A 22,269-nucleotide genomic window follows, 5' to 3' on the forward strand; every position below is an offset into this window, starting at 1 on the left:
TTAAGCTTCCACAAAAGCATTTGTTATGACTTAACCCACAAACTTACATCGAAACCAAACAAAAGGAGAAATGGAGCTTCACCACCATTTTAGCCATCAACATCCTTTGGAGTTCATCGAAGATCACAACCTTAAAAGTGAGAAGGCTAATTGCTCAGGATGTGGGGAGTTGGTCTCAGGTCCAAGCTTTAGTGGTACAGAGTGTGGGTTTTACCTTGACAAGAAATGCTTCGAGGCCACTTCAGAGGTAAATCATCCCTTTCATGAACATCCTCTAGTTTTACAATTCAACAGTCAGCGTCTCCCTTGTCAAATTTGCCAAATAACCCAACCTAGGGGACTTGTCTATTGTTGTTCACCTTGTGAGTTTGCCATTCATATTGCATGTGTTGAGCGACCAACTATAATTAACCACCCTTGTCACCGTCACCATCCTCTTATTCTACAGCTTAATTTGAAATCTCTTCTCTGTCAAATCTGTCGGGAAACACAAGCTTTGTTACCTGCTTATTATTGTTCCGCATGCAAGTTTGGACTTCATGTTAAATGTGTCTCTCCAAAACCTACTATCAAAGGTGAAATTCATGAACACCCATTCACCTTGTTTTGGAGACAAGTCCCATTTATTTGTGATGCTTGTGGAACAAGCGGAGATTGTATCTCTTATATTTGTTCTCCATGTGGCCTTATAGTTCATGAAAATTGCATTTCATTGCAACCCATCATCAAAAGGTTTCCACGACATGGTCACTCAATTTGCCACACATTCATCCTTGGGCAATATGAGATCAAATCATGGAAATGCAAGATTTGCCATGAGGAGGTGAATTCGAAGCATGGGTGTTACTGTTGTTCTGATTGTAATTATGTTGTCCATGCAAATTGTGCATTAGAAGATTACAGATGGTACAATATATTCGACGATGAGATTGGAGAAGCGGGTGAGTTGCTTAACAACTCAGCCTTTGCTGTTATTAAAGAGACCAAGCTTGGAGAAAATCCTGCAATACCCACAGAGATAAAACATTTAAGCCATCCTCACAACTTAATTTTCAGCAATGATATTAAGGATGATAAATATTGTGATGGCTGCGTGTTGTTCATCTCGACTTCATTTTACCATTGTGCACAATGTGATTTCTTTCTCCATAAATCATGTGCCGAATTGCCTAAGAAGATGTTCGATTGGCGTCATAGGCACCAACGTCCCCTCACTCTTAAGTTACATGCTGATTTTTTGTGTCCTCAATGTGTATTTCTGTTCAATAACTGTTTCTCCTATGATTGTAATGTGTGTGAGGCGCGTCACTGCGTTCGTTGTATTCAATTTTCGGATACCCCCACATGTCAAGGGCATGAACACCGCCTTTTACGTTACGAAAAGTATGAAGGGCAATGCAATGGCTGTGGAAATTATCTACAGTATGCGTATGCTTGCAAAGAGTGCAACTTTGCTGTGGAATACGGTTGTCTTACGCTTCCCGATAAGATTCAACACAACTGTGACGAACATCCGCTCATGCTCACATATGGTGAAGACAACATTTATTCAGAGTACCATTACTGCGATATTTGTGAAAAAGGAAGAAATCCAAGCCATTGGTTTTATCGCTGTGCAAGTTGTGATTATTCGGTTCATAAAAATTGTGTTATTAATCGATACGTATATATGAAGCTCAGGAAGACTTACACAATAAAGGATCATCCACACCCACTCACTTTCACCCGAAAGGTCTATGACTACCCTCCTGAATGCCATAAATGTGAGGAGCACTGCAAAGATCTATCTGCTGAGTGTCTAGAGAATGGGTGTCACTACATTGTTCATTGGAAATGTATAGACCCTCATAGAGAAGATATCTTATGGTTGTTGCGACAAAGAGGTTCATGATTGATGGCACCCAACACTACTTTAGTTTCTAGAAAAACAAAACAATCGTTTTGTTGGTTGAGACTTGAAAGTCCATTAATGTAGTGTTAGTGTGTTATTTTATGGTTTTTATTGTAAATAAAATGTGAAACTTGATGTTAGTGTTACATGTTTGTAAATAATTTGGAATGGGAAGAATATCTTTATAGTTTGATGGTGGAGCAATTTATTGTTTGATGGTGACCTTATAAAACAAATACTTTAACATCATATTGATTAATTTCATTTAATATTACAGCTTAATACTCGAAGTTTATTATTGTGGAGGATAATACGCAATTTTTTTTTTTTTTTTTGAAAGAGGATAATACGCAATTAATTGTTAATCAACTTGATATATTTATATCCACACTTTCTCTGAAATAAGTGTGAAATTAATCAAATTTATAAAATCATATATTTGAAAATTACATTTAGACGTTGTTGAAGCTTGGGCTCCAAAAACAAATAGTACTTTGCTTTCCATACTAAGACAGATACAATAAATTCTTGAATTTACTCTTTGAATTACTTTTTAACACTAAACTAAAATAAAAAGTTTAGAGACTTCAATCATTGCCTCCAACTTCAAACACTAATCAAAACATTTTAACATTGATATATATAATAATTAATTTGGTTAGTTTAAAAATCAAATCAAATTGAATTGATTTTTTTAAAGTTTTTATTAAGATAATTTAAAATTATATATAAATTTTGATTTATAGTATAATGTATCATTGAGACCGAGTGTATGGTATATGTTCGTGTGTCGGTAGATTTTAGGTGATTTTGGTGCACATAGTCACAATCTGTTACACAGTTGTGTGACATATTTTTGAATATTTACACTTTTGACCCACACGACATCAGTGAGTTATATGGTCTATTCGCATGGCCGTGTGACTCCAAACCTACACGGCTTACCCACACAGCCATGTGATCCACCCCACATGGCCTCAGCCTTCCACACGGTCAGGAGATATGACCGTGTGACCCTTGTTTGCATATTTTTCTTAATTTTTTATTTTTATTTCAAATTGACCCCTATTCAATATCAGGTTGATTTTAATAAAATTGATTGAATTACATGTTATACTTGATTATTTGTGATATGTTATTAAAGATTTTGATTTGTAGCATTCTAGTACTCAAGTTTGACAACTGGACTGAGTAAGGCGTGTATTAATACTTTCATTGGTCGGGTCGGGCTAGGTTAAGGCTTGGATTTTAAAAAAATTGTCCAAGCTCGTCTACATTTATAAATGAGTAACTTGATCCATTTTAGATCTTCCCATATTATTTATTTAAAAAAATTCTAAAAAATTATATTGTTAGTACTTTAAATTTAATATTCAGTAATTTAATTCTCTTTATTTATTAAACTTTTATAAATATTCATATTAACATTTTTAATATTTACATTATTACCACTATAGACTTTTTGTGTTATAAATTACATAATATATAAAAATAACATAATATAAGACATTACGAACTTAAAAACAGGTTAGAGCTAGGCTCAAGCCTTGAATATCCAAACTTGATCTTGGTTTATATTTTAAACGGGACTAATTTTTTTACTCATGTCTATTTTGGGCATAAATTTTATCTAAATCCTTTAAAATTTTAAGTGAGGCTTTAAACTTAATCGAATAACCAAACTTATAAACAAGAATAACCACTGTATTCTACTCCCTGCGAACATGTCTCAAATGGATGCTCTAGTCGCGCCCACAAAAATGATCCAGCAACCGCATTCTAGAGATGCTTAAATCCACGCTAATGTGACATTTTATTAAACTAAAATGAGTAAATTTATTTTTTTCACATAAATTTAAATTATTTTATTTTTCGAAAATTATTTAAATTTATGAGGTAAATGTAAATTATTTCCACACTTATTTCCCTACTGCTACAATGATAAAATGTGTTTATTTTAATTTTTGTGAAAATAATTTCAATTTATTCATTTATTTTTCAAATTTAATAACATATCAACTTAGCACTTTTTGCATGATATAATGGAAAATAATGATACACAACTAATGATGTTAATGTGGAAATTGAATTAAAATTAATATTTTATATATGTAATTGTACTAAATCGAGATTTATGCATGACATTGAATATTAGATCAAAATTCATATATAATTTTGAGATTTATCACTTATATTTGAAGTATATTTAAAATTATAACTTAATTACTTCGTCCGTTAATCATGGTGTTGGAGTTCAATCTTTACTCATGAGAATGGAGTATATTTCATGACCAACATTTACCTCTTCGGAGAGCACCAGCAATAAAGAAATTAATCATTGCTATCAACTATAAATATCCTAATTTCAATAAAAAAATAAATGTAACTTAATTAAATAATATTCATGGTTGAGGTTTAAACCAATAATATGAAATTCTTTATCCAATATTTGAGTTGGGGCCAACTTTTTCGGCCCATAGACAAGCATGCTTGGAAAATGTTAGAAAACGTTAATTATTATCTAAGCAGGAAGAATTAGAAGTAAATTGATTAAAAAATTAACAATATAAATTGAAGATAAAACTTAATACAGATAAGACTAAATCTCACCATGTAAAATTAGATTATTATTTGAAAAAGAGACCAAAAAAAAAAAAAAGAAAGTAAAGATTTTCTATAATAAAAAATGCCATTCTCATTCAATGAAACAATATAAATACTAAAACAACAGGCTTGAGCTTAAACAACTGCATCATGTTCCTTATTCCACAAAATTACATAGAAACCAGAGGAAAGGAAAGATAGAGTTTCACTATTTTAGCCATCAACACCCATTGGTGTTCACTGAGGAGCAGAGCATTAAAAATGAGAAGGCTAATTGCTTTGGATGTGAGGAGTTGGTATCAAATCCAAGCTTGTACAGGTTTCATCTTGACAAAAAATGCTGAGGTAAATCATCCCTTTCATCCTAACCATAACCTTAAACTTTTAGCAAATCCATCATACATAGGTTCATTGGCTATTTCTGCATTCTTTGACAAAAGATGTGAGAATTTTGTGTATCAATGTTCTTGTAAGTTAGACCTTCATATAAAATGTGCTTTGTTTATCAATGTTCTTTGACAAAATAAGATTGGGGAACTTGAAGGTGTTTCCCAAAAATATCTATTGGTTTCTTTTGAAAATGGTTCTGCAGAACTTGAATAAACCAAGTGCTTTGCATATAGGAAGCCATTACTAGATTCTCCGTACATTTCTTTTGAGTTTTTATTCTAGATTTCATTTGCATAAAAAGTTGTCTTGATCTACCCATTGAAGATTACAGATGGTATGACATATTCGAAGATGAATCCGAAGAAACGGATGAGTAGCTTAACAAGTCGACCTTTGTTGTTATTAGAGAGACCAAACTCGGAAAAAATATTGTAATACCCACAGATAAAACATTTAAGCCATACTCACAACTTAAATTTCAGGAATGACGCCAATGGTGATAGATATTGTGATGGCTGCATGTTTTTCATCTTGACTTCATTTTACTGTTGTTCACAATGTGTTTTTTTTCTCCATAAATCATGTGCCGAATTGCCTAAGAAGATATACGATTGGGGTCATATTCACCAACGTCTCCGCCCCCTTAATTTGCATGCTATGGTGTGCGTATGCATGCAAATAGTGCAATTTTGCTGTTGATTTCAATTGTCGTAAGCTTCCTGACAAAATCCTACACAAGTGTGACCAACATCCCCTAATGCTCACCTATGGTGAAGACAACATTTATTCAGGGTACCAATACTGTGACATTTGTGAAAAAAGAATAAACCCAAGCTATTCGTTTTATCTTTGTGTAATTTGTACCGATTCAATTCATCAAAATTGTGTTATTGATGCATACTCATATATGAAGATTGGGCAAACCTACACAGAGGTGAATCTAGGAGGCTGACAGGAGTCCGACCCCTATAAAATGTAAAATTACTATTTAGGCCTTAAATTTTTATTAAAATTTTAAATTAGTAAAAATAAAATTACATTTTGACCCTTTAAAATTATAAAAATTCAATTTAATGTTTTAAAAATTATAAAAATATAGACTATAAAAATTAAAATTTCATTCACTCCTCTAAAAAATTATTCTGGCTTCGCCCCTGCTTACATAGGAAAAGATCATCCACACCCACTTACTTTCACCCGAAAGGTCTATGGTTACCCTCCTGAATGCCTTATACGTGAGAAGCATTGTGCAGATCTATCCGCCGAGTGTTTAGAGAGTGGGTGTAACTACATTGTTCACTGGAGGAGTGAAGGAAAAAAGACAGTGGTTCATGATTGATATCACCCAGTGCTGCTCTATGCACCCAAGTTTCTGAATAAAAAAAATCAATAGTGCAATTTGGACGGGAAAATATCAATTAGTGCCACTATTTAAAGTAACATAAAATAAATAAAAAACACACACACCACATAACACTCTGCTATATTTGATTTTCTGTTTTCAACCCTACTTTTTGTTACTTTATCTCGTGTCGTTCTCTCTCTGTTTACTTTGTTGTGAAGAGAATTTACAAAGAAAGAAGTTATCCGTTAGTGGAAATAGACTTAACCCACATTGGTAATTAAATATATTATTATTTTTTATTTTGGTACTTAATTTTAAATTAAAATCAATTAAATTATCAGTTCTCAATTTAATCAATTAGTGTTATTTGATCATATAAATTATTAAAATATTCATAAAAATAAAAAATTGAACATAGAGAGAATAAATTTAATTTTTTTAACTCAATTCAACTAGGCTGTATTGAATTACAGGTCAATTGATTCAACCTCTATCTCTGGACTAGTACTAGAATTGATTCCTAACCCAACCAAATTGACCAATTTGTTTGGTTTTAAAAACATTGGTTTTGATTGATAAAAGAATTTTTTTTTTTTTGGTCTATTAGGTCGAGAAGCAAGTGTTGAAATTTGAAAACAAAATTAATTGCCAGTGCCTCAATATCAAGAGGGTGAGTATTACACATTGCTAGACATTATAAAGGAGGAAGAAAAGAAAAATTAGAAAAGAGAAATATTTTAAAATAAAAATATTTTTAAAACTTTATATGATTTTGCAGTCTATATTTTTTTAACGAATATATCATTTTTGTGTAATTGAGTAACAGAAAAATAATTTGAGGACCACTTATGATCATAGGTATCAACCTAGGGAAAAAGGGTATATAACTTTATTACTAATTTGTGAGTTAAATATTTTTTAAAAAATAGATTTAACAGTTTGACTAAATAAAAATCAATTTAGAAAAAAATAATTTAAGTACTATTTATGATTAAAAAATTTAGGTACTAAAATAAAAATGGATTATAGTTTAAGTGCTTGGTCCAGTGTTAATCTACGGAACATCACCCCAATATGATTTGGAGACAGCCTATTAGATGTTGAAATACGTGGCTTGGGTGTTTGTTTCTTAAAATGATTTTATTTAATTTTAAATATCAATTAAAAATAAAATTGAAGATATTTAAAATAATAAAATGGGCTGAATTTAAGCTTAAGCAAGCAGAAAATTTTAATTTGATCTGAGAGGGTTCAACTTATAGATGATTTTAAAGAGTGTAATAATAATATCAAGCAGTTTAATAATTAAAATTTTATTGTTTCAAGGATTCTACTAATATAAAATATAAAATTAAAAATTATTTACTATAAAAATCAAGTAAATACTTTAAAGAGATATTTTGATGAATCACTTTGTAGTTTAGATTACTGTTAATGAAAATTGAATGTGCAGATAGTTTTTTTTTTTAAATTAAAGAACATATGTCAAACAGTTAATCTGTCACCATTCTCTTTTCTTACAATTTAACAGTGATCATCTCCCTTATCAAATATGCCAAGAGACCCAACATCAAGGACTAATTTATTGCTGTTCAATTTGCAAGTTTGTCCCTCACATTGAATGTGTGTCACCACCACCCATTATGGGGATCCAAGTATTCATGAACACCCATTCACTAGGTGTATAAAAAATTGTCATTCAGTTGCGATGCATGTGCCACTTTAGGAAACTATGTTTCTTATAGTTGCTCAACGTGTAGCTTAATGGTCCATAAGAAATGCATTTCTTTGCCACGCTTCATCAAAAGCATATGGCACGACCATCCTATTTCTCATAAATACATTGTTGTAGACAATGAGTGTACAACACATAATTGTGGATTTTGTTACGAGGAGGTGAATATAGAGTGCTGGAGTTTCTATTGTTCTAAGTGCAAGTTCATTATCCATGTGAATTGTGCACTACAGGAGGCTCGGTGGTATTACAAAATTGAGTCGAAAGATGATTTTGATAAGCTTAATGCAGTGTTGGTAGTTGGTGCTATAGATTCAAGCCTTTTAGCTATTAAAATATCAAAATTGGATAAATATAGAGATAAAACATTTTAGCCATCATCATAATTTAGTATTAAGTGATGAAGTCAAAAATAAATGGTATTGTGATGGCTTCAGTCAACTCATCTTGACTTCCTTTTATGGTTGTTCAAAATGCGATTTCTTCGTCCATAAATCTTGTGCTGAGTTACTCAAGAGGAAGCAAGTTTTTGTTCTCTTTTACCAAGATCCCCCTAATCTTATTCTATGTTGCATCTTCACATGCCCATTTTGCGGTTTCATGTAGAGTGGTTTTGCCTACAAATGTGAGGTTCCTTCGTGCAATAATCATATATGTGTCTAGTGTGTTGAAATTCCTTTGGTCTACATAAGCCATGGACACAAGCACCCCATTCACTTTTACCGCAAATATAATGGGCTATACTGTAATTCTTGCTGTGGCAGTGTACTGATGGTGTTGCAATATATAGATGCAAGGCTTGCAATTTTGAGGTGCATTATCAATGTAACATAATTTTGTTGGAGATGGAATCTGTTTTAATTTAAAATGCTGTAATGTTTAAATTTTTGTTGATGTAATATCATTGTTGTGATATTTGTAAAGAAGAAAGAATCCCCAATTCTTAGTTTTACCATTGTGTTCTTGGAGATTACCTATTTATCAAGAGTGGGAGAACTTTCACGGAAAGCGACCACCCACACTCTCTCATGTTTGTGTAAAAGGCCAATCATTATCCTAAATGTTGTAAATGTGGTCAGCACTGCTTTGATCTAGCTCTCTAATATTTTAAAAATATTTGGTTAACAAAATGTAATTATATTAAAAAACTTTTTTTTAAATCGAAAATCATCATGATTAATTATTCTATTTAATTCTCTCATCCTCGCCACTTAAAAATTAGAGAATGTAATTGAGATGTTACAATTATTTCTAAATTCAATTAAATAATAAATAATAAATAAAAAAATTAAAGAGAACATGGAGATGAAGAAGAAAAGAATTTTACTTTATCCTCGTATTATTAATAATCAATTCCATAGTTTTAACAACACAAATCTTTCTTCATTTATAATAATTATGTCATGAGTAAAGAGAAAGTAAAGAATACATGGTAGATGAATTTTTTTTATGGAGTGCATCAAAAGAATGGTACAACTTAGAAAGTTTGAAGAAGAAACAAGTCCATTCTTATGGAGGATAATACGCAATTAATTGTTAACTCAAGCACAAATTATACTTGAAAAGAATAAAGTGATATTCTTTTCTTCTCTCCTTTCCCTTTTCTTTACTCAATTTCAACTTTATATAATTATATCTACACTTTCTTTCAAATAAATGTGAAATTAATCAAATTTTTAAAAAAATGTAAAATCAAGTTCAATTGATTGTTTTCAAGTTTTGTTAAAATTTAAAGAACGATAAAAATAATAAATCTCAAATAATATATAAATTTTAATTCAATATGTAACATTATATACAAATTTTGAGTTGAAGCAACTGTATATATAGAAATTTAATTTTGATTTAATTTTCATGTAAAAATAACAATGTTGTTGATGAGGCACTATTTTTCTTCAAAGCAGGTGAACATTTTTATGTGACATTTTATTAAATTAAAAACGAATGAGTAATGAATTTAATTCACTTTGTTTTTTAGAAATTATTTAAATTTATGTGGTAAATTTAAATTATTTTGACAGTTATTTCCTTACTGCTATAATGGCATATATGTGCTTTTTATTTTATTTTTATGAAAATAATTTAAATTTATTTATTTATTTTTAATTTAATAAAATATCAAATTAGTAATTACCACATTATATAGTGTATAGTAGTATTACACAAATAATGATGTTAATAGAACGTGAAACTTGAATCAAAATAAAAGGTCTATGTATACAATTGCATATTATTCATGATATTGAATAATATTAGATCAAAGTTCATGTATAATTTTGATATTTATCCTTTAAATTTTAAATATATTTAAAATTTTAAATTAATTGAGTTGGTTGAGTCTTAGCTCGGTTTGCATTAACATTATTATCAGTATAGGATGATATAATTTCGAGTGCAATTAAGCACATTTATTCTCTTATTTAAGAGTTCGAGATGAGTTATAAGTAATTCTATTCCTTGTATCAAAAGCACTATGAATTGGGTGTAAGAACAACATTAGATTCCTTTCTCATAAAAAAAATGTCATTCTCATCTAATGGAACAATATAAATATCTCAACCATAGCCTTAAGCTTCCACAAAAGCATTTGTTGTTACTTAACCCACAAGCTTGCATAGAAACCAAACAAAAGGAGAAATGGAGCTTCATCACCATTTTAGCCATGAACATCCTTTAGAGTTCATCGAAGAGCGCAACCTTAAAAGTAAGAAGGCTAATTGTTCAGGATGTGGGGAGCTGGTATCAGGTCCAAGCTATAGTTGTACGGAGTGTGAGTTTTACCTTGACAAGAAATGCTTCGAGGCCTCCTCAGAGGTAAATCACCCCTTTCATCCCAACCATGGCCTTAAACTTTTAGCAAGTCCACCGTACATAGGTTCATGGGCTATTTGTGATTTTTGTGACAAAAGATGTGAGCAATTTGTTTATCATTGTTCATGTAAGTTAGACTTTCATATAAAATGTGCTTTGTTTTCAAAAATCATTGCTGAAAATAAGGTAGGGGAGCTTGAAGGTGTTTCCCAAAAAGATCTATTGGTCTCTCCTGAAAATGGTTCCGAGGAACTTGAAGAAACCGAGTGCTTTGCATGTAGGAAGCCATTACTAGATTCTCCATACATTTCTTTTGATTCTAGATTTCATTTGCATAAAAAATGTCTTGATCTACCTATTGAAGTCAATCATCTTTTTCATAGCCAACACCCTCTAGTTTTACAATTCAATAGTCAGCGTCTCCCTTGTCAAATTTGCAAAACAACCCAACCTAGGGGACTTGTCTATTGTTGTTCACCTTGTGAATTTGCCATTCATATTGCCTGTGTTGAGCGACCAACTAGAATTAACCACCCTTGTCACCGTCACCATCCTCTTATTCTACAGCTTAATTTGAAATCTCTTCTCTGTCAAATCTGTCGGGAAACACAAGCTTTGTCACCTGCTTATTATTGTTCCGCATGCAAGTTTGGACTTCATGTTAAATGTGTCTCTCCAAAACCTAGTATCAAAGGTGAAATTCATGAACACCCATTCTCCTTGTTTTGGAGACAAGTCCCATTCATTTGTGATGCTTGTGGAACAAGCGGAGATTATATCTCTTATATTTGTTCTCCATGTGGCCTTATAGTTCATGAAAGTTGCATTTCATTGCAACCCATCATCAAAAGGTTTCCACGACATGGTCACCCAATTTCCCACACATTCATCCCTGGGCAATATGAGATCAAATCATGGAAATGCAAGATTTGCAATGAGGAGGTGAATTCGAAGCATGGCTGTTACTGTTGTTATGATTGTAATTACGTTGTCCATGCAAATTGTGCAATGGAAAATTACAGATGGTACAAGATATTCGACGATGAGATTGAAGAAATGGGTGACTTGCTTAACAATTCAGCCTTCGTTGTTATTAGAGAGACCAAACTTGGAGAAAATGATGTAATACCCACAGAGATAAAACATTTAAGCCATCCTCACAACTTAATTTTCAGCAATGATGTTAAGGATGATATATATTGCGATGGCTGCGTGTTGTTCATCTCTACTTCATTTTACCATTGTGCACATTGTAATTTCTTTCTCCATAAATCATGTGCTGAATTGCCTAAGAAGATGTACGATTGGAGTCATGTGCACCAACGTCCCCTCACTCTTACGTTTCATGCTGATTTTTTGTGTATTTCATGTAGATATCTGTTCAATAACTGTTTCTCCTATGATTGTAATGTCTGTGGGTTGCCTTCCTGCTTCTGTTGTGTTCGATTCTCGGATACCCCTACGTGTCAAGGGCATGAACGCCGCCTTTTCCTTTACGGTAAGTATGAAGGGCAATGCAATGGCTGTGGAAATAATCTAGAGTATGCGTATGCTTGCAAACAGTGCAACTTTGCCGTGGAATACGGTTGTCTTACGCTTCCGGACAAGATTCAACACAAGTGTGACGAACATCCCCTCATGCTCACATATGGTGAGGAAAACATTTATTCAGAGTACCATTACTGTGAAATTTGCGAAAAAAGAAGAAATCCAAGCCGTTGGTTTTACCGCTGTGCAATTTGTGACAATTCAGTCCATAAAGATTGTGTTCTTAATGCATACTCATATATGAAGCTCGGAAAGACCTACACAGCAAAAGATCACCCACACCCACTCACTTTCACTCGGAAGGTCTATGACTACCCTCCTAAATGCCATATATGTGAGGAGCATTGTGAAGATCTATCTGCTGAGTGTCTAGAGAATGGGTGTAACTACATTGTTCATTGGAAATGTATAGACCCTTATAGAGAGGATATCTTATATTGGTCGAGGTGGTGGCCAAAGGGAGAAGACAAAGAGGTTCATGATTGATGGCACCCAATGCTACTTTCTGCACCCAAGTTTCTGAAAAAAAAATCCCTTAATGTAGTGTTCTTGTGTGTTCTTTATGGTTTTTATTGTAAATAAAATGTGATGCTAGTGCTACATGTTTGAAAATAATTAGGAATTTGAATAATGACTATCTTTTATAGTTTGTGCTTAGTTTTATGGTCAAGCAATCGATTTTGTTTCAATTTCCAAATTCTATTGAACGGAAAATCAATAGCACCCATTCCATCAATAGACAGCAAGTACGACAACTTCTTCACTGAGAACTCCCCTACTATCGTGAATCCACAATATTCGATCTTTCACATCTGCATTCAATTCTAAAGTCCCCACCAACGACTTCAATCTATCCACCATGCAACTCTTTCTATCTAACAACTTTCTCGAAAAAACTTTATCCCACTGTACCTCTTCAAAGCTATTATCCATAGCCACTTCATAAACCAAACTATTCTTACCCATTGCTAATCTGAAGAGTCTTGGAAATTCCACTTTTAGTGACCGGTTCCCGCACCACACATCCTCCCAAAATAACACCGATTTCTCATTTCTAAGAACCCATCTAAATGATTTCTGCCTAACCCATTTAGACACATTTTCACTTTTGGAATTTTCCACAATACCACGCCAAACTACTGACATTTCCTTTGTCTTGGTCATCTTCAATCTTCAGTTTTGCTTTGACGAACCATACTTTGTTTTTATCACTTTCCTCCGTAAAGCATTCTTTTCCATATCTCTAACCCCATTTTGCCATAAGAGTGCAGTTTTTTACCTTAAGATTAACCACACCAGCTCCTCCCAACTTTATCGGTAGACACACTCTATCCCATCCTACCCTCGCCCTTTTTCTTGTATTTTTCGATCCTCCCAATAAGAACTGTCTTCTGATTCTGTCAATGCTCTTAATCATGGTAGCAGGTATTATAAAAAAGGACATAAAATATATAGGAAGGGAAGACATAACAGAGTTAATTAGCACTACTCTTGCAGCAAAAGATAATGTCTTACACTTCCAAGTTCCAACATGCTAACTTCTTCCTAAATTTTTCCACAATAGGTTCCCAAGTAGCAATGTTTCTAGGATCAGCACTTAACATAATCCCAAGGTAATTAAGAGGTAACATTCCAATCTTGCATCGACAAAGGGCAGCCATATACCAAAGAAATTCCTCGTTTGTCCTAAAACCCACTAAATAGGATTTCTGAAAATTAATACTTAAGCCCAAAAACGACTCTAAGCACCTTAAAATGTATTCTACATTATGAACCACCTCTTCATCAGCCTTCAAGAAGAGAATTGTGTCATCAACATACTAAAGATGAAAAAAAGATTGATCTAGAAAAATGAAATGAATCCCCAAAATCAACCCCTCATCTTCTGCCTTAACCAGTAACAAATGCAAAACTTCTGTTACCAAAATAAACAAATATGGGGAGAGTGGATACCCCTGTTGAAGTCCCCTACATAATCTGAACTCATTTGTCGTAGATCCATTTACAAGCACCGCTGCTCTAGCAGAAGAAACACATTATACTATCTAACCTCTCCATTTCTCTCCAAACCCCATGTAGAAAAGGACCAAATCAAGAAAATCCCATCTGATGCAGTCGTATGCCTTAGAGAAATCTAATTTCAAGATCAAATTAATGTCAACTGCCTCCCTTTTCTTAATTGAGTGGATTATTTCGTTAGCCACTAGAATACCGTCAAAGATCTGCCTCCATTTTATGAATGCACACTGCGTGTCGCTCACGACCCCACCAATAACCTCACTAATTCTTCTGGATAATATTTTAGCCATAATCTTGTACAAGGAACCAACCAAGCTTATTGGCTGGAAATTAGATATATCAATCAGATTTTTCACTTTTGGAATGAGAGCAATAAAGGAAGAATTGATACTTCTTTCCAGCTTCCCTGAATGATAGAAGCTTGACATCATAGCTAGTAAATCTCCCCTAATCAACTGCCAACTCTTTTTAAAGAAGCACGTAGTAAAACCATCTGGCCCCGATGCTTTAGAATCATCACAGGTCCAAACTACCGATTTGATCTCCTCCATTGTGAAAGGTTGTTGAAGTCGCAATCCTTCATCCTCAGAGATTCTTTTAAAGTTCAGGTCTAACCTCATACCCCAATTCCTTCCAAAACAGCTGAAATGGTTGCTAAAGTGCTCAAATACTTTTTTCTTTAATAACTTCGGGTCATTACACCAACCTGACCCAAATCTAAGACCATAAATCGCCTTTTTTTTTGCTCTGATTTTTACTACATAAAAAAATCATGTTGGCATCGCCTTTTTTAACCACAATAGCCTGGATTTCTGACACCATATTGATTCCCAAAATCTCACTGCATCCTATAATTCCAAATTCAATTGACTCACTTCCTCCGATTCTTCCTCATTTAGATGGCTACTACTACTAATATCATCCCATTTCGAAATTTTCCTTATAATTTCATGTATTTTCATGTCTACATTTCCACCAGACTTCCTACTCCATTGTTTTATTACCATTTTCAATCTTCTTAACTTACCAGCCAATTTAATGTTCTTACCATTGAACCCTCCCCGAACGTCCTTAATGAGGTTAATACATTCCTCTTTGTCGAGCCAAGAGTTAAAGAACTTCAAAGGATGGGGAACCCAATCAACTGACAAATTGTGTAACAAAATTGGTATATGATCCGAAATCGATCTGCCATATCTTTGTTGAATGAGATCATTGAAGCGCACCAACCAATATTCATCAACAAGAAAACGATCCAACCTAAGTCATCTTATTTTTCGATCCGAACCAAGTAAATTTCTTCCCCAAAAGCAGTAAATCCACCACTTTACATTCGTCAATGAAGCTGTTAAAAGCCTTTGAGCCTGTAAGCAGCCCCACACAATTACTCCTTTCACTCCTATTTCAAATTGAATTAAAATCACCTCCCAAGATCCATAGACTAGAAAATGACTCCTTCAGTTCCCCAATTTTCTCCCAAACCTTTTTTGCTCAGAACAACTGTTTGGAGCATACACATTAATAAGCGATGCAGCTACACCCTCTTCCACCCAAGTACCTTCTATAACCACAAAATGTTTAGTACTGTTGAAGTTAGTTCCCATGCAACACATGCAGCAACAAAGGTGGATGTGCAACTCATGCAGATAAGGAGTTGTTTACAAAGCACAAGTTATCCGGTTAAAATATGAGTTAACCAGATGAAGAACCATGCTACTGTTTCAGTTTTCATGGTTTAGTTTGTTTAGTCCATATTTTTTGTTCTAGTTCATTTTAAACTTAATTTAGTTTATATTTGATGTAATTTGATGGTGATAGGGCTGATCACCAGCTTTGTTTATGTTTGCAAGCAAAATCACTTAGTCCCTATATAACTAGTGGAGTTAAGTAATGTTTAGGTGATAGAATTTATTGTTTTTGACCGGCCAATGTCTGGTATATGTAATGGCTTTAAGCCTATTTTTCTTTTGAATGAAATTATTAGATTTTCCTTCCATATACTCCATTTTTTCTTTGCTTGCTAAATTCTGTTTCTATTTCTACTTGAAGCTCAAAGCTTGAATTTCAAGCATTTTTTCTTCATTCTTCATCCGGGTACATTACATTGCTGTTAAAGTCTAGATTGAAGTTCTTACTTCATCCGGATGAAATGTGTTTAACACCAACAAGTACAAAAGTGACTTCCAAGAACAAATCTGCCTTTATCCCATATTATAATAATCCCCTCCGAATTTTCTTCCGCAGCCGAGAATCTAAAATCAAAGTTATCGTCACCCCAAACCTTCATAATTATTGCTTCCGAAACTATTTCTAATTTAGATTTTTATATAAAACATTTGTTCTAATTTTACCAATCATCCTTCTAGTATAACTTTTTTTCACTTCCGACGACAAACCCCTAATATTCCAAGACAAAATCCTCATTCTAATGAACAGTAAGCCAAAGCCGAATTCACCGTTAAAACTTCACAATATACTACTCACCTGGACCCCAATCGGACATTATTGGATCAATAAAGCTTCATCCTTGCCTTTCTTTAAGTCTCATAACATCCTCCACCACTTCTCGATTATCTCCTCGAACACTAAACCCAAGTTTTTTTGCCAATTTCCCAAGCTTTCCTTGCCTCTCTGAGTATCACCCTTTTCCTGTTGCTAATATCCGAATCTGACAACGAAGCGTGTTTTTCAATAGGGTCGGAAGCGTGTAAATTATTGTACTAAAAAATCACACAAAGTTCAATTCCTAGGGAAGAGAGGTGGATCACAAGGATCTCTTAAATACCAAGTCTTTCCTTAGTCAAAATATTCCTTCTATCATAATTTAATAGGACAATTAAATACTACTATTATACCCTCAAATATTGAAAGAAAAATAGGACAAGAAAGAACACAAGAATTTTAACGAGGTTCGGTAAATTATACCTACGTCCTCGGGCACTAACACCAGATGATAACTTTACTATCTCCAAAATATTACAAACAAATAGAATTCATTAAGAATTCTCAAATGGGAGAAGAGAGAAAACTAAGAGAGAAAGATTGGTTGGAATGGTTGAAATGAGAAATGGTTAGGCCTATTTATAGTTGAGGTTCAGGGACTAACTTGCAAATGGCCTAAAAAATTAGGGACCAAAATTGCAATTATCCCATTCAACTTTAAACAACTTTCCTACCAATTTTTTTTTCTTTCGGTGCCACTTGCACCTCCCATTTTTGACTTTTCAACACCCCTTTTAATTTGACTTTTCAACAATCTCCACCTTGAAGATTTGATTAGGATAATCACATCTTCACACACTTCCTTCAACTTCCCAAATTCGATAAAGCTATCTTTTGTAGTGCCTTCAAATGCGCTCTCGAGCGCCATACACCTGAAGATGCTCAAATTCTCAGGATGTTAATCAAGTTCAAACAATGATTAAACTTGATTGTTGTTACCACCTTGGTCATCATATCTGCGGGATTATCTGCCGGAATCTTCAAGTAGAATTTTTCCTTTTCAAAGACTTCCCGCACAAAGTGATATCTTACGTCAATATGCTTGGTTCTTGAATGATAGACTTGATTTTTCGCTAAATGAATAGCGCCTGATCGTCACAATATAAATTTCGTGACTTTGAACAACTCCCAAGTCTTTCAACAATCCATTAAGCCAAATAGCCTCCTTAACGACTTTCAGAATCGCCATATATTCGCCTCAGTAGTAGACACACCATCGAGATCGTAAGGTAGACTTCCAACTCACTGGGCTTTCGCAAGAGTAAACAGATACCCGTAGTTGAACGACGTTTATCTAAATCACCAGCAATGTCGGAATCAACATATCCAACTACAAACCGACCAAGTGCTTCATCCTGCTTCAAAATTAAACCAACATCTACGGTTTTTCAAGATACCGTAGAATCCATTTCACGACTTGCCAATGTCCTTTTCGAGGATCATGCATATACCGCTCACAACTCCAACATCTTGTGAAATGTCGGGCCGCAGCACACACCATCGCATACATCAAACTCCCAACCGCATTAGCATATGGGACTTTTGCCATATATTCTCTTTCTTCTTCGCTTTTGGAGATAATTGAGCACTAAGTTTCAAATGAGAAGCAAGTGGGGTACTTACATGTTTTGTGTTTTCATTTACACCAAAACATTGTAATACCTTTTCGAGATATTACTTCGATTCAAACAAAGCTTGCCTCTCTGTCTATCTCTACTTATCTCCATGCCGAGAATCTTCTTGGCCTCACCTAGATCTTTCATTTCGAACTCTTGATTCAACTGAGCCTTCAGCTTATCTATCTCTTTTTGGCTCTTCGAAGTGATTAACATATCATCAACATACAAGAGTAGATAAATGAAAGATCCATCATGCACTTCTGCAAATACACACAATTGTCATATTTGCTTCTTGTGTATACGCCTTCTCATAAAGCTATCAAATCGCTTGTACCATCGCCTCGGGATTGCTTCAATCCATATAGCGATTTGTTCAGCTTACAAACCCAATTTCTACCACCAGCATCTTTGTATCCTTCGGGCTGAGTCATATAGATCTCCTCTTCTAACTCACCATGCAAGAAAGCCGTCTTAACATCAAGTTGAGCTAGCTCCAAATTCAACTGTGCTACCAAGGCCAACAAAATTCTAATGGAGGAATGCTTCACAACAGGGGAAAATACATCATTGTAGTCAATTCCCTCCTTCTGAGCGTAGCCTTTAGCTACCAATCTTGCCTTGTAGCGAACATCTTTCTTGCTAGGAGATCCATCTTTCTTTGCGAATACCCACTTGCATCCGATTGCCCTTTTACCTTTCGGTAATTGCGCCAACTCCCAAGTATTGCTCTTCAGGAGAGATTACATTTCTTCATCCATGGCGCATTTCCATTTGTCACTTTCTAAGCTTTGCATTGCTTCTTGATAAGTGACAGGAATATCATCATCAACAACGGGAAGGGCGTAGGCCACCATATCAGTAAATCGAGCAGGTTTACGAATTTCTCTCCGTGGCCTTGCAATTGCAACTGGTTCTGGTGTACTTAACGGTTCTTGGGTCAGAACCTCTTCAACCTCTAATTCCTCCATTATAGCTGGAGAATTAGACTTATTAACTGAGCAAATCCTCATCTGCTCAAACTCCACCTGTTTTGGAGTACACTCCACCTGCTGTGGAGTATCACTCGTCTGAATATCTTTATCTGCTACCTTTTTCAATGTGGCAGATTCATCAAAGGTAACATCTCTCTGAGATCATTTTCTTTGTGTCTAAGCACCAAAGACGAAATCCCTTCACTCCAGAAGTGATTCCCATAAAGAGAGCTTTCTTTGCCCTCGGATCTAACTTTGACTCCTTCACATGGTAATATGCAGTGGATCCAAACACATGTAAGGAATCATAATCTGTAGCCAGTTTTCCAGACCATACCTCCATAGGAGTTTTTCTTTCTAACGCAGATGATGGCAAACGATTAACAAGATGGCCAGCGTATGTCACAGCCTCAGCCCAAAATTGCTTGCCCAACCCAGCATTGGACAACATACATCGAACTTTCTCCAGCAATGTTTGATTTATACGCTCTGCCACTCCATTCTGTTGTGGTGTATCCCTAACTGTGAAGTGTCGAACAATACCATACTCTTGGCACACATCGAAGAACGGATCACTTCTATATTCCCCTCCATTGTCCGTCCTAAGCCGCTTGATTTTCTTGCCAATCTGGTTTTCGATCATAGTTTTCCATTTAAGAAAAACTCCAAGCACTTCATCCTTAGTTTCCATGGTATACACCCAAACTCTTCTGGAAAAGTCATCAACAAAAGTAACAAAGTAGTGTTTTCCTCCCAACGAAAGTGTTTTGGAAGGCCCCCACACATCTGAGTGAACATATTCTAAAATACCTTTTGTATTATGGATAGCGATCTCAATTTCACTCTCTTTGCTTTCCCGAACACAATGCTCGCAAAATTTTAATTTGCAAGCCTTTGCACCTTTCAACAATCCTTGCTTTGCCAGAATTTGCAATGATTTTTCACTGGCATGTCCCAACTTCATATGCCACAACTGCATTGGGTCCAAGTCTTTGTTACCAGAAGCTGCAGCGACTGCTCCAATAATTGTACTACCTTGGTAGTAATACAAGTTATTTTTCCTGATGCTCTTCAATATCACAAGTGCGCCAGATGTCACTTTCAAAACCCCATCCCTCATAGTAACAACTGAACCATTGGATTCCAAGGCTCCCAATGAGATGAGATTTCTCTTCAAACTGGGCACGTACCGAACATCAGTTAGAACTCTGGTTGATCCATCTTGATTCTTTAATTGGATTGAACCTATCGCATAGCTTTTACTGAGCATTGTCATTGCCCATATAAACAACTCCTCCATTTAGCTCAACTAAATCGAGAACCACTCCGGTTAGGGACATATGATAGGTACAACTCGAATCTAATATCCACTCATCCGAATGGAACGACGATGATGATGCAACCAATGATAGTTCGAGTCACCGGTATCATGCTTTACAACACAAGCATCTACAACACTTTTCCCTTATTCTTCGACTTTGGACAATTTTTCTTCCAAAGGCCTTTCTCATGACAAAAGGCACATTCATCTTTCCCAGTCCGGACTTTGACTTTGATCTCCCTTCGAGTTTTCTTCCGAGTGTATGAACGACCTCGGACTACTAAAGCTTCAGATCTCGATTGAGTTTTTCTGTTTGTCCTTCTTTCTCTGCTTCATAATCGTATAAGGCCGCATGCACTTCGCTCGAGATATATCACTCTGCCATGAAGTAGAGTAGTTTCTAGGAACTCAAACTCCTCGAAGTGACCCCAACAAACATCAAAGCCAAATCTTCATCTTTGAATGTCTCATCCATATTTAGCAAATCGGTGACTAATCGATTAAATTTGGTGATGTGATCATTCATTGTGGTACTTGGGACGTAAGTGAAGCGAAATGATCTTTTCTTCAAGTGGAGCTTATTTTGACTGCTTTTTCTTCAAAAATTTTTCTTCCATTACCACCCACAACTTATTTGCGAAGTCTCCTTTGAAAAAGCATACCTCTGCTCTCGAGAAAGGCATGATCGAATTGTGCCACATGCCAACCGATTGATCGCCTTCCAATCTTTCTCCATACATCATCTGGTTTCTCTTCATCAATGGCAATGTCTAGACCTGCTGAAAAGGGCATCTAGAACCTCACTTTGCCACATACCAAAATGGCCCGTGCCATCAAAGATCTCCACGGCCAATCTTGTATTTGCAATTGTCGGTCTTGTCCACATAGACGATGTTGAAGCTCCTACATCGACCGTTTTCTCCATAATCTTTCAATATACCTAAGGAAATCTTTTCTGATGTGGAAGATCAGTTTAAACTACAACCACAGAGCATACTACGATTAACTTTCGGCTCTGATACCACTTGTTTTTCAATAGGGTCGGAAGCGTGTAAATTATTGTACTAAAAAATCACACAAAGTTCAATTCCCAGGGAAGAGAGGTGGATCACAAGGATCTCTTAAATACCAAGTCTTTCCTTAGTTAGAATATTCCTTCTATCGTAATTTAATAGGACAATTAAATACTACTATTATACCCTCAAATATTGAAAGAAAAATAGGACAAGAAAGAACACAGGAATTTTAACGAGGTTCGGTAAATTATACCTACGTCCTCGGGCACTAACACCAGATGATAACTTTACTATCTCCAAAATATTACAAACAAATAGAATTCATTAAGAATTCTCAAATGGGAGAAGAGAGAAAACTAAGAGAGAAAGATTGGTTGGAATGGTTGAAATGAGAAATGGTTAGGCCTATTTATAGTTGAGGTTCAGGGACTAACTTGCAAATGGCCTAAAAAATTAGGGACCAAAATTGCAATTATCCCATTCAACTTTAAACAACT

At 34.7% G+C, this 22,269-nt stretch overlaps 2 protein-coding genes across 2 annotated transcripts; both read left to right on the top strand.

The window, feature by feature from the left end:
* The first annotated feature begins 15 nt into the window (after positions 1-15).
* LOC108451314 (uncharacterized) lies at positions 16-2,082 on the top strand. Its single transcript, XM_017749017.2, has one exon. It carries the CDS (start codon positions 71-73, stop codon positions 1,889-1,891), a length of 1,821 nt encoding a protein of 606 aa, XP_017604506.1. The 5' UTR covers positions 16-70; the 3' UTR covers positions 1,892-2,082.
* Positions 2,083-10,547: 8,465 nt separating this feature from the next.
* Positions 10,548-12,939, top strand: LOC108451315 (uncharacterized). The gene has a single exon (XM_017749019.2). It carries the CDS (start codon positions 10,603-10,605, stop codon positions 12,808-12,810), a length of 2,208 nt encoding a protein of 735 aa, XP_017604508.1. The 5' UTR covers positions 10,548-10,602; the 3' UTR covers positions 12,811-12,939.
* The last annotated feature ends 9,330 nt before the right edge of the window (positions 12,940-22,269 follow it).

This window comes from Gossypium arboreum, chromosome 10 (assembly GCF_025698485.1).
Source record: "Gossypium arboreum isolate Shixiya-1 chromosome 10, ASM2569848v2, whole genome shotgun sequence".
In the NCBI taxonomy this organism is placed as follows: domain Eukaryota; kingdom Viridiplantae; phylum Streptophyta; class Magnoliopsida; order Malvales; family Malvaceae; genus Gossypium; species Gossypium arboreum.